This window comes from Ruditapes philippinarum, unplaced genomic scaffold (assembly GCF_026571515.1).
Source record: "Ruditapes philippinarum isolate M1 unplaced genomic scaffold, ASM2657151v2 ctg989_1_1_1_1, whole genome shotgun sequence".
Classification (NCBI taxonomy): domain Eukaryota; kingdom Metazoa; phylum Mollusca; class Bivalvia; order Venerida; family Veneridae; genus Ruditapes; species Ruditapes philippinarum.
This window is the reverse complement of record NW_026852943.1, coordinates 354,217-368,569: the sequence shown is the minus strand read 5'-3', so window position 1 is coordinate 368,569 and position 14,353 is coordinate 354,217. Positions and strand designations below refer to the sequence as shown.

At 34.6% G+C, this 14,353-nt stretch overlaps 1 protein-coding gene across 1 annotated transcript; it reads right to left on the bottom strand.

Annotated features, from left to right (window-relative positions):
• Positions 1-8,549: 8,549 nt before the first annotated feature.
• On the bottom strand, positions 8,550-13,803 carry LOC132728948 (uncharacterized). Its single transcript, XM_060714680.1, has 2 exons — positions 11,816-13,803; positions 8,550-9,547 (listed from the first exon to the last, which is right to left on the bottom strand). The coding sequence occupies exons 1-2, from the start codon at positions 12,273-12,275 to the stop codon at positions 8,685-8,687; spliced, it is 1,323 nt and encodes a 440-aa protein (XP_060570663.1). The 5' UTR covers positions 12,276-13,803; the 3' UTR covers positions 8,550-8,684.
• Positions 13,804-14,353: the final 550 nt, after the last annotated feature.

Here is a 14,353-nt window from a genome sequence, read left to right as displayed (position 1 = left end):
AATAAGCCATAAAACTTTCTGTCAAGAAACTTAATTATATTCTTTTTGGTGAAATACTGCCTAAAGTTACATAGACAAATTTTGCTAAAACTATCTTAAGATATGATCATAAGAAAATCTCTTGTTAGATCTATCATATTTACGGTAAATGTCGGTAAAATTGCAAAATTTCCTTTAAACAGAAAATGTCTATTGGAAATAATTAAGTATCTTATGTACGGAAATAATTATGTTCTGCCTTTTTTAGAATTACAGGATAAGAAGGAATTGTGCGATGAAACAGAAGAAAACAAAAACCCTTTGCTTGTTGTTAGACTTGTATTTACACCGGAAACTCAACAACATCGCCTTACTGATTTTAGTCAAGGTTACGTACCACTGCAGCTTAAAAGTGCCAACATACATTGGAATGATAAAGATAAAGGCAAAGACAACAGCAGAAAATATGATATAAATGTTATGGAACATACAATATAGCTTATGTTCTTTTCTTTTAAGTATGTCTTTGTTTTCTTGTCTTTTATTTCTTTTAGTTAATGTTTAACGGGTATATCTATTGTTTGGCAATATTGACCTGAAGTATTTCATTCGGTAAAATGTTCTTGGATTTTGTCGATTTTCAAAGTTAAACCTATTAAAAGTATGGCATGAAAAATGTAAACGTAGCTCAGCTAGTCTATTAAAATCTTACTTTTTTGCATGATATTTGAAATACAAAACAAACTTCAAATTATTAGATTTCATAGAAATTCTTAATTGATATGATATGATGAAAATGAAATAAGGATATATCGATTCATATACGGTGAAAAAAACAAATATTAGTGAGAAGTATTATAATTTTTCCCAAATATTTGTGTAGAGTATTTTTGAGAATTAAACCTCGGATTAAAACCTCGGTTTAAAACAAGGCCGCTGTGCTAGCCACTTGATTTCAATTAGAAGGCAATCATCAAAACAAATGTTGGGATCATAATTCCAGGAAGCGAACTAAAATATTTATCGGTGTAAAGTCGAAATTGTCAGACAATACTTTCCCGACTTCATATTATAATTGTGACACATTATTGTAACCGATTATTGTAACCAATGGTATTTGACAGTTAATTTTGTAAAGACGATAGTTTAGGTATTTAGACAGAGTGGTGGCATACGATTTTGGTGAAAGTGGACATAAATGATCTAATGATGGGTTTAATCGTTTTTCGCAAATTTTAACAGGAAAGATTCCTGAAGCGCGTTTTCGGTCTAACTGAATGTGGAGAAAATGTCATTTCGCACCGTAACGTATGGTAGGGTACTGCAGACAGAATGTCAATTTGCGTGTAATTTTGGTTTTTGTTTAGCGGGAAACACTATTACTAAAGTAATAAGTAATGTACAAACATTATTGTACAGTCTATGTAATCTATGTAAGCTGAACTCAACTCGGGAATTGGGATATACTTTGGAGAGCAACAATATTTATTATAGAACAACAATATTGAATATAAGAGCTGCATGTCAACCTACAGTTAGTAACACTAATAAAGCATTGCCAATAATTAACTTTGACAAACCACAAAACAAACTCGTAATTATAAACATAACACCACAAGACGTAGAAGATGCCTTGAAATCCCCGGACATCCACAAAGTCACCGGTCTTGATGAAGTTACTAGTAACCATATTTTGCGGAATTACAGCATGGAAACTGAAAATTCCACTATTTTCTCTTTTCATTTCTTTTCTTCAATGTAGCACGGTTCTTTTGTCTTGGAAGGAAGCCCATGTTTGTGTTTTATTCAACCAATATCGCTACTATGCTGTCATGAAAAGGCTTGTAAACTCGTATTTTAACACTTATATAATTTATTTCGGGACAACAACATTATCTCCTCCTTACAGTCCGGTTTCACACCAGGGGACTCATCTGTCAGCCAGCTAACGTCCCTAAATAATACATATTGTAAAACTCTTGATGATGGGTTATAGAACTGGAAAGACTTTGTGTGGGAATTTTTTTAAATTAGCAAAACTTTCTATAAAGTTTGGCACAAAGGTCTCATTTTCAAATTAAAAACTCCTGTTCTGGATGGACATCTTCTTGTATAGATTAAAGACTATTTCTTAGATCGTCGTCAAGTTGTTACTCTTCATGGTACATGGTTAAATTGTTCGTCAATACCAGGGTTCATCAATGTTCCATATTGGGCCCCTTGTTTCTTTAAATGTACATTAACGACATTGCCAATAAGCTAGGTTCAGATGTTCATTCATTTGCTGATGATACAATTTTTCATATCATCTTAGACTATCCACAGTCATGTGCCGAAATTTTGCAATCAGACATTGGTAAAGTTTCTGTTTGGGCTTCTCGATGGCCAGTTACCTTAAATCAAAAAAATCTGAAACTGTATTCATTTCCCGAAAGTCTCAATAACCGTTACATCGACAATTACGTCGTATTTACGAATGGTACTCCGATATCGTCAGTACCCTATTACGAACAACTTGATGTCTCCATTTCTATCGGTATTGGCGGATCTTGACATGCACAAATGTACATATCAATTCTAGAACGAGCTTGAAAGAGAATTTATATTATGAGATCATTAAATTTAAGCTAGCTAGAAAATCCTTTGAAAATTCAATAGACCTTAAGTATGCAGGCGTATTACATGACAATTATACTCAAAATGAAAAAAAAACATAACTAAACAAAATCCAAAACGAAGCAGCTCGAATAGTTTCGTGTGCTATAAAACTTGTCTCTTTCAATGAACTTCGAACGAAAGTGCCCTGAGAAACTCTCCACACTAAAATAAAAAAAAACACAAACTAACACTTTTTTTCAACTAACACCAAACTATCATTCTGCTATAGACCCACTATCAGTAGGCAATACTTTTAAATATAACAACGCTTTATTAAAAATTCGTTTCTGCCGTCCGTAATACTGGAATGGAATGTATTCGAAATTCTTTATCACTTTCATCTTTCAAATGCAAACTGAAACATACTTTAAGATATTCTAAAATGTCCGCCTGCAGACATTTTCACAAAAAATCTTACGACAATTTTTTGTCGTAAGAGAAATCTTACGATAAATCTCCTTTTCACAAAAAATCTTAAGAAAATCTTAAGTGCAAAATCTGTCGTAACTTTACGATAGGTCTTCCCCGTTCGTAAGTGTAATTTTTTTCTCTCTTAAGGGTAAAATATCATGTATCTCTTACCTAAACTGAATAAAAACAAACAAAAAGTTGGAGGACAACAATATTAAGCAAACAGTATGCTATAAATAACACAAATTGAGGTATAATTATTTTTCAACATATACATTTGTGACGTCATGACTTGATGACGTCACGATGGAGAGGGTTATGAATAGTTTAAAATAATGTGAACTATACTGAAGACTAGTATTATTGAAAACTTATAATTTGTACAATTGGTGAGTTTGATTTCATTGCCAGCATGTACTAGTGGTACCTTTTTATTTATAACATAGTAGACCTTCTTTCTGAATCTTTTAGATATATATAATTATCTTCAATCAAGATATAAATTATATCAGTTTGAATCATTTTTTTGTTCTTAATGAAATTTGATTGTGTTCAATAGATATTTCAAGCTCTTGATTACTTGATTTTAAAACCGGAATCAAATAAAGAGCATGCACATCACTATCAAATGAACGTTGCTAGGGATGTTTTTGTCGTAAGATTTGTCGTAAGTGAATTTTTTATCTTAAGATAAAATTTTAACTTACGAGTGGCTTTGTGAAAATGACTTAAGATTTAACTTACGATTAAGATTTTTTGTGAAAATGTCTGCTGATTTCTACATTGGGAATAAAAAACTGTAAGTTATACTCACAAGGCTATGCACTAATTGTAGTTTTCTTATTAACCATTGTTTCAGAAAGAACCTTTCTTAGTCGGAACTTTGTTTCTGTGTTCTTAATGAAATTATGCATCATTTCTTTTTCTTTTTCCACTTTATACGACTCGCATTTTTCCCTATTGAACATAGAAGAACCGAAAGTGTGTGCTATTATGCTATAAAATCACTGTTTGACGTTCTATATTTAGACATGTGACGTAATCATAATACACGTGACGTAACCACTAAAAATGTGACGCGCTGACAATAAGTACGGAAACAAATCAGGCGCAATTTAGCTAAATATCAGGTACGGCAGCATTTATTTGTTGACAGTAGCGTAGCCGGGCATACGCCAGTACGCCGTAGGCGTACTAAACGAAAATGAATTAAAAAAAATCAAAAAGTCTTAAATGTTGAAAACAGTAGTCCAAATCAGTACCCTAACCCGTGTTAGGCACCGCCGTGAGTTTTGATGGAGAAAAAAGGATTTGCTGACAAAAAATATTTTGTTATTAAGCGATTTAAATAGTGTATCGGTATTTTTGTTGCAAACTAGTACCTAGGTAGATCTAGTACTATAAGACAGTGTCATGCGTATTGACTTGTTTGTATCTCTTATCGTAGAATCCTATTATATTCCGAATGTTGTTTACATAAGAAGTTATACTAGCGGGAAAAATCAAATGGCGTCCCAACGTAAAACGTCCGAAGAACATGAGCCTCCTTATGTTGATATTTTCAACTGCACCATTTTAAACGATGAGTTGAAAGTCACTTTATTAAAGTCAGATAGGCCTGATGTCCATAAATATGCATTTAAATCGAGGTAAGTTTATGCAGATCAAGAAATTTAAAGTAGGTAAAATAATGCAATTTATCATTAAATCATATTCAAATGTATTTTTTTCTTTCAAATTACATCAAATATTATTCTATTTTATTTTTAACTAGATCTATAATAAAACTGAAATATAAAGTCATTTTTAAACGTTGTCTAGGGCGTACGGACGAAGCTACCTTTACCAGGGAAGTGAGAAAGTTGGTTACATGGTGGACAGATGGAGCACTTGCGTTGGACCGTCCACAAGCTCCTGATACACTTCTAGGAACATTACCACTGGCTAATGAGCAGTACTATCCCAATGTCCGTCGTTGTTTGTTAGTACTGCTCACTATGCCAGTGTCTACGGCTACAGCTGAACGATCATTCAGCACCATGAAGAGATCTACCATGACTACAGAGCGGCTGTCTGGGCTTGGCCTAATGAATATTTACAGAGACATGAAAAATTATTCTGAGTACATAGTTGACAAATTTGCTGCAAGAAAACAACACCGCCTTGCATTTGTCTTCAGAGAATAACCATATCTGCATAGATATCACATACCCGTGCCGATTTTGCGACTCCGTAAAAATGGTATTGCACTGGCATAATTATATTTTGACAAGACATCATTTGCGTTACATAAACATAACGCTAAGACGCGCTAAATGTTAGTGTTATTCTATAGGCGCTTCAATGAAAAATGTTTCTCTATCACTTCAAACGGTCTTTGTTTTTGCTGTGTGATAAATAGAATATTAAATGCGTGTAAGTTTATTGCTTAATTTATTGAACGTGTTGAATAAAATATTATTATGCTAGCCAGAGGCTCACATAATATCATTTTATTCAACTCGTTAAATAAATTCAGTATTAAACTTACACTCTTTCAATATCCTTTATTTATTACATAAGAAAGAAATTAAATATGTTGTCAAATGTCTCCAGATTGCGTTATTTTGCATCTATAAATCCAAATTTTCTCGGGGGAAGTCCCCCGAACCCCCTTCCATTTACAAAGGGAGGATGATACCCCCTCCCTTAACTCGCCAGAGGCTCACATAATACATGATTTTATTCAACTAATTAAATAAATTTAGTATTAAACTTACTCTCTTTCAATATCCTCTATTTATTAGATAAGAAGGGAATTAAATATGTTGTCAAATGTCTCCAGATTGCGTTATTTTGCATCTATAAATTCAAATTTTCTCGGGGGAAATCCCCAGAACCCCCTTCCATTTACAAAGGGAGGGGGACACCCCCTCCCTTTACCCGCCAGAGGCTCACATAATATATGATTTTATTCAACTCATTAAATAAATTTAGTATTAAACTTACACTCTTTCAATATCCTCTATTTATTAGATAAGAAGGGAATTGAATATGTTTTCAAATGTCTCCAGATTGCGTTATTTTGCATCTTTAAATCCAAATTTTCTCGGGGGAATACCCCCGAACCCCCTGCCATTTAAAAAGGGAGGGGGCCACCCCCTCCCTTAACCCACCCCCAAGGCGTATAATTACTTTTGGCCGCGCTACGCCACTGGTTGATGTCGTGTTAGAATCGAAATAATATATCCAAATCGGTGATTTTATTGCTTGATAACATCACTGTTTGTCGTTCGGATGCACATCATCATATCACTCGGGCTACGCCCTCGCGATATAATTCCTCGCATCCGAACTCCACACAGTGATGTTATTTAGCAATAAAATCACAGTTTGGGATATATTATTTCTTAAATAAGAGAGTGTTTCATGAACACCATATCAAACCACTGTACTGTATCGCTGCAAACATTACTATATGGCGACTGTAGCATATGAGTGATAAAACAAATTGTAATTATTTCTCTTGCTGTTCAAGATAACATCAACAAATGCAAGAGGTTTCCACAAAACGCTATTCCTCTTTTATCAAGGCTATGCTGATCGTGCCGTCTGAAAACATTTTCCTTCCTTAACTATATGTTTCCTTCTTTGGGCTTTTATTAAAGCCGGTATATAAATTATACAGTGCACCTTTAGATTTTGTTATGACTAGAAATAGTACACAATAAAATGTTATTATGTTTTATCTGGGCATAAAAATACGACTTGCATAAGACTAGAATCACAAAACATACATTAACAATAAATATTTGATTATGTCACAAGTAAAATATTTGATTATGCCAAAATTAACATGAAGAATAAAATTTAGACATTGAAAATAATCTACACTAGTTATTGGGTGGAGGAAATGGGAGGAGGAGGTAAAAGCAATGCTACGATGAAAATCGTGAAATTAAAGCTGACAAAAGTATATGAATTCTTTTGTTTACAACAGTGACGCTAATAAGAGCGCATGCGCAGGGAAAGCACGCGGAGGCAAATCACGCTGCGCAACTGATAAAGATGAATACGGACAACGGCTGTTGTACATCACTAACTTAAAAAAGAGACCATTTCGTCCATAAAATATTTTACTGCATAAAATTCATTTATGGCCAGCAAGTGGTCCAATAAAACGAGGTTCTAGAATTTGCGAAGCTTGTTAAACATAATAAATAAAAACAAACAAATGAGTAAGTTGTAATTGGGCTTTTATTAAAGCCGGTATATAAATTATACAGTGCACCTTTAGATTTTGTTATGACTAGAAATAGTACACAATAAAATGTTATTATGTTTTATCTGGGCATAAAAATACGCCATAGGATAAAGATCTGAGAATTCAGAACTTTATACCCGCCCAGACAAGCAAATTCTAGAACCTGTAGATCAATTGGATTTTGTTGAGTGAAGCAAATTTCATTTACAAAAGAGCATCTAGTATCATGGGGCCAAATTATATACATGTATAATGAGAATAATACATTGTTGTATAAAAATTATGTCAAATTTTTTAAAAACAGTGCTGACTAGTACATACGACATATTTGACATCCATGCTTAATAATATCATTTGAGCTACTTCAAGTTAGCATGACATGAGTTTATAAAATTATGGGACACAACAATAACAAAATTTTTGTAGAAACTAAATAGTCAATTATAAAATAATATTAATGAAAATTTGCCGCCTCAAACAGTCAAAATTTCATTAAATAAAGATTTCAGCATGAAATAGATTTCACTGTATATGTTTCATGAAATACAACAAAATACATAAATTTCTTAATTACATGTAAAAACTAAATAGCCAATTATAAAATAATATTAATGAAAATTTGCCGCCTCAAACAGTCAAAATTTCATTAAATAAAGATTTCAGCATGAAATAGATTTCACTACATATGTTTCATGAAATACAACAAAATACATAAATTTCTTAATAACATGTAAAAACTATATAGCCAATTATAAAAATTTGCCGCCTCAGACAGTCAAAATTTCATTCAATAAGGATTTCAGCATAAAATAGATTTCACTATAAATGTTAAATGAAATACAACAAAATACATACATTTCCTAATTACATGATAAAGAGATGTACATCAACAACAAAATTAATGCTTGGTAGGAAAAAGTAGCTTTCTGCAGACTATTCAAAACAGTAATACATGTATATATCAATTCCCTACTATGAAAACCAGTTAAAACCAGTAGAATCAAATGTTTAATATTAAAAACAATATCAATTCATCCATTTAATATCATAAAAAACGTAGTCAGCTTCGTGCCAATAATAAGGTAGTTTCGCTAAATGTCCAGTATGGTTTATTTCACTATAAATATAAGTCTTTGGGACTATTGTATGACCCGTTATCAAAATTAGCTTCATTGCTGCCTCAGTCAGTCAATGAAACAAATCTGCACATGTTCTTTATCAGAATAATTATATCTGAGTAAAGTGTAATAATAAGACAGTCGTTAATCAAAACATCAGGGAAGAAGGGCGCAAATATGACTGAAAAGCGTTAGACCGCCACCTGCCTAATTTGCGTATTTGAGAATCTGAGTACTTTTTGCTGTGGGCGAACGTAGCAGCTCCAATTCGAAAACTATGTGATGTATAAAAATTTTGGGTCGCACCCAATCTTACAAATACATTTTTTCAAAATCTTATTGAATTGTTTCGTAGTAACTGGGGTTCCCGATTCATTAAGGAAAAATGGACCCAAAACTTTTGGACGCATTCTGGAAAATGTGTCAATTGCAAGAACTGGACATATTCGCTTGTTTTTGAAACGCTGTAAAATCATGGTGAATGGGGCAACTGAATGTTTAAAATGACTCAACGAGACAGAAATACTGACAGGTTTGCAATTCTTTGTATTAACAGATATATCGCTGTTGGAGATAGTATGGTTGGCAGTACTAGACTTTGTGAATTCACCTACCCTTAGAAATGCGAAAAAAGCCATTGTGAACATAGCCCGAATTAGTGTAACATTATATAAAGACGTGAATAAACTGGGTAGTATGGAAACTAGCTTTTTCAACAGATATTTAGTAATGGGTTGTCTTTTGTCAGGATTCGAAGAAAATTTTTTACAACCCAAAAGCACTCTTTGTACTAAGAAACTGTGTTTTGAAGACTTTGCACCAAGCAATCTATTTATATAATTGAGGGCAGACACTCTGGAGCATATGCTTGAATATTTCATACCTGTCGAGTGACAAAATGCTACATATGTAGTTAGTTTACTTGTAGAAATCCTGCCGTGTGGATGTCTTCCATAATGATTATTATGAAAAGAACTGAAATGTTTATATGCATTGCTATAAGAGCGTCTCGTGCTTTGAGCCAGAGAACCCTCAAGTAGAGAACTGACAATACGTCTTAAAGGTGTTCGAGAAGAGCACTTGGTACTTGAGTTGCTACCCTGTCTGCATAGGGAGCAGTCTTGAGAAACTCTTGTATCTGAAAACGAGAAAGCATATCTGCTAGATTGTTTTGCTTTCCCGGCACATGTTCAGAACGTATCAGTATATTATATTTCATACAAGCAACAACTAGACGCCGTATTAAATGCATGATGTTTGGTTCTTTACTAGACTGTTTATTTATTATATGGACTACAGCCTCATTATCAGAGTGTAAAACAATACATTGATTTGCCAGCTGGCAACCCCAAATTTCAATTGCTAGTGTGATTGGAAACAATTCCTTGTAAGTAATGTTTGTGTCTACAATCTGTAAAGGCCACGGGCCATAGAACCAATGTTTCTCCCAAATGGCCCCATAACCCAAGGAACCTGAAGAGTCTGTAAATAAATGTACAGCCTCGTTTGTTAACCATTTCTGATCGAGTAAAATATGTTTGCCATTAAAGTGTTCAATGAATAAAAGCCAAGCTGCCAAATCCCGCCTAGGTTCTTTAGATAACGTAACTCTATGATGAGGTTTTGTTATATTTTTAGTAAGATCAATAAGACGCCTTAGAAAAGCTCTTCCTGGCAGCACTACTTGGCAGCAAAAATTAAGGAGACCTATCAGGGACTGTAAATCGCGTAATTGAATTTTCCTGCGCGATTTATGAAGAACTAGTAACTTATGAAGTTTTGAAAGGTTATCTTTGGGTAACCTAGCCTCCATCTTGATTGAATCAATTTCTAAACCCATGAAAACTATGACTGATGTCGCAGAAACAGTTTTCTCCTGTTTTATGGGTACTCCCACAGCTTTACATAAATCAAGAAAAACCCTCAAATCAGATTCGCATTTATTGGAGTTTTTTGGGCCCATTATAAGAAAATCATCCAAAATATGTAGAATGTTTGAAATGGACAGTTTTGTTTGAGCTATCCATTTAAGACCTGAACTAAATCGATCAAATATTGCACATGATGAGCTAGCCCCCATAGGAAGGGAGCGGTCGTAATAGAAAAGATTATTGAAACGAAAACCTAAGAGTGGATAGTCATCCGGGTGGACTGGAATGATACGATAGGCAGAGTCTATATCTGTTTTTGCCATTAAACAACCGGGACCTAGGTGCTTTACCATTGTAATAGCTTGGTCAAAGGTAGAATATTGAACTGTTGCTAAATTTGGATCTATAAAATCATTAACGGAATTGCCATATGGATAGCTTAAGTGGTGAATTAACCTGAAAGTGTTTGGTTCCTTTTTAGGTACTACACCTATTGGACTAACCCTAAATGACGGGAAAGGAGGATGAACAAAAGGGCCAGCAACTCTACCTAATGTAATTTCTTTTTGTAATTTTCTAACCACTACTTCTGGTAACTCTGAGCAAGATTTTAAGTTTTTTGTTATGTAGGCACATCTGTTACCTACAAAACCTAAATGGAAACCTTTTTCAAAACCAGATATCAAGTAATTTTCAAACTGGTAACCCCTGATCCAGTAAGAGAAAGGACCAAGTTTAATTGGGGTAATAAGTGGAGTATTGACTGTATTATTTTGACTTGTTGAAAACTCTGGTAATGTTTTGGTTTGACTGGGGCTGTGTGGGCTGCTGACTGGAGCTTGACTCTTGCTTTTGTCCAATGGGACAAGATTTAGCGGAGTGCTGGCCTCGACAGTAACCGCATGTGTGGGGGAAGCAATTGACCAATGGACAGAAACCTCGTCTATTAAATGACCAGCATGTGTTTGGAAGGAATTCCCCGGATGAGTTTGACTTGTTTTTACGAAAGGAACGGAATGCATTATTGTACGAGCCGCCACCGTGGCGGTACTGGCGAAAGGGATGACCTGTTGACGAGGGCACAGTTGTCGCTCGGACCCAGTATTCCGTGTGTAACTGGTCCCATGGGATTTGAACTTGTTCCCGAAGGGTTCTGAATTGGAAGTCGTAACGGGCCCAGGCATTTGTACTATGTTTAGACGCCAGGTCCCTTACCAGTTCACCATATTTCATAAGGGCTGGTGTTTCTAAAGGGTATTTTGTGGCATATATTGCCACAAAACGCATAAATGCGGTGGTCCACTGCTCAATGTTGTGGATTTTTTGTTTTTTTATAGATGGGACAAGATGGAAATTACCATTTGTTTGGTTAACTGAGAACTGGTATGGCATTTCTTCTTGGTCATGACCAAAAGTGATAGGCAGTAAGGCCCCAAAATCCACAAATTTATGTCTCCAAATTTTCTTTTGGAGCTTATAGGGAACTTGAGTAGAAATAGGGGATTCAAGAGGGGAAAACGACTGTCTTTTATCACCTTTAAGTTTTTTAGCCTGTTTAGCTAAAACTCCATCCAAGAGACTATCATCGCTGTCTGATGAAGAAGAGTCTGTTATTTCATCTTCCCCGCTGGATGTGTCAGTGTTCACACTGTGCCTGTGCCTGGTTGGAGAAAGGGACCTCTTTTTACGAGAAGAGTTTGTCTTCGTCTGTGATTTTGTTCTCCTACGCCCCCGGTCTTCCTTTTCTGTCAAGTTAACATTATTTACTGTGACATCGTTCAGGTTGGAATCATCAGAATCATCTGATGGGGATGCCGTTATTTCTGGTTGAACTTCAGGAACAGAAGGATTGTTATTAATTATACCCTGGCGCTTTGTTCTGTTAATGTGGTGTACATCGTTTGGGCTGCTCCCTCCAGCCACCGGTGCTTCCACGCAACACGAAGCGGTACATTTCGCCTTTGTTGACGAAGCAGCTTTCCTCTTTCCTGGCATATCTGGAAATATAGCAAAATAAATAGGAAATAAAACCTGGGATACTTGTCCGGAACCTCAGGACATAGCCTGGAATTAATAAATTTACAAATAGTTCTATAGCAGGTGTTTTGGACTGTAAAATATGTTTGTGCACTTGACTAGGCACTCCCGTACTAGACTGGTTAATAAGTATAAACAGTCAATTTAAAAATTATAACTCGGATACTAGTCCGAAAATTCGGGTGCCTGCCATGAAATTTAAAAAATAAAACATAAATCTATACAAGTCCAAAATATTCAGGCCAAAGCCTGGAAAATTAAAATAAATCTCGGATACCAGTCCGGAAACTCAGGTGCAAGCCTGGATATTTAAAAAATAAATCTCGGATACTAGTCCGGAAACTCCGGTGCAAGCCTGGATATTAAAAATAAATCTCGGATACCAGTCCGGAAACTCAGGTGCAAGCCTGGATATTTAAAAATAAATCTCGGATACCAGTCCGGAAACTCAGGTGCAAGCCTGGAAATTTAAAATAAGACTCGGATACCAGTCCGGAAACTCAGGTGCAAGCCTGGATATTTAAAAATAAATCTCGGATACTAGTCCGGAAACTCAGGTGCAAGCCTGGATATTTAAAAATAAATCTCGGATACTAGTCCGGAAACTCAGGTTCAAGTCTGGAAATTATAAATAAAAGCATCTTTTTTTTTTTTTTTTTTTTTTTTTTTTTTTTTTAAATAATCTGCTCACCACAACTTTGATTAGAACTAACCAAGAGGTTATATATGTAAGTTTCACAATATTTATTATAACAAACTAGAGGAATATTGGGTTGGAAATCATCCTAAATGAAGCCTCAGGCAGTCAACAGTCTCCAATATATACATGAAATGTTACAACTCGACCATAATCATATTATTATATGGATTCCGTACAGTATACATGCATAGGTGCAATCAAAAATTTGAAATAACCTGAAAACTTCAATTCGTTATCATTTTCCTACATAATCTAAAGGTAGAACATGATGAAATATGTCACAAAAAACCTGAGCTTCAGTCATATGCCTGAAACTTGCACCCATGTATTTAACATGTATATAATTTAACAATAAAAACCACTATATAGTATAGGATCCTTGTTAATGATGTTTTGGTGATCACAAAGCTCGGAGTCCAGCCGAGAAAAAGTTTGAAAACGCAACAGCATTACTGTAGATGCAACGACAAGCAAAAACGAAAATACTTAACTGCTTATGAGCGTCAACGTATGAAATAATCTCAGCTGCAGCAATCAATCAATTTCCCCACCCACGTGGTCACTATTCAGCCGAACAAAGAAAATTATTTGTGATCCCAAAATCGACGAAATCCGGAAATACTGTCACACTTTTATCAAGTAAAATGTCAGAAAACACAAATCTTTGCAATATGATTAAATTTGTTTTAGATATAAAAGCAATGCTACGATGAAAATCGTGAAATTAAAGCTGACAAAAGTATATGAATTCTTTTGTTTACAACAGTGACGCTAATAAGAGCGCATGCGCAGGGACAGCACGCGGAGGCAAATCACGCTGCGCAACTGATAAAGATGAATACGGACAACGGCTGTTGTACATCACTAACTTAAAAAAGAGACCATTTCGTCCATAAAATATTTTACTGCATAAAATTCATTTACCTCTCTTTTTCTAATTCTTGAAGGTTACGTTGTTTTTATTGTTATTATTGTTTTTGTTGTTGTTTGTTTTTTACATCATATAATTTTCAAACCCTCTACCAAAAAACTTCTTGCTCATAACTATATTTTGTATATAGCATAAAATGTCTTCTTAACAAAAGTTTGCTATTTGTACTTCTAAACATATCCATGTACATACATATACACACGGCCAATCTTTAGCAAACAAATAATAGGATAAGGCCTTCGTCAGCTTTCGGATCCGATCCTTTTTTTATTCCATACGTTGTAAAGTTTCGTTTGTAAATTGTAAATATGTATACTTGTTTGAAATAAAGTATGTTTAAACTAAAGCTACCTTAGTTAAGTTGTAATAAAATTCATATATTATATTACAGAATCTAGACTAAAT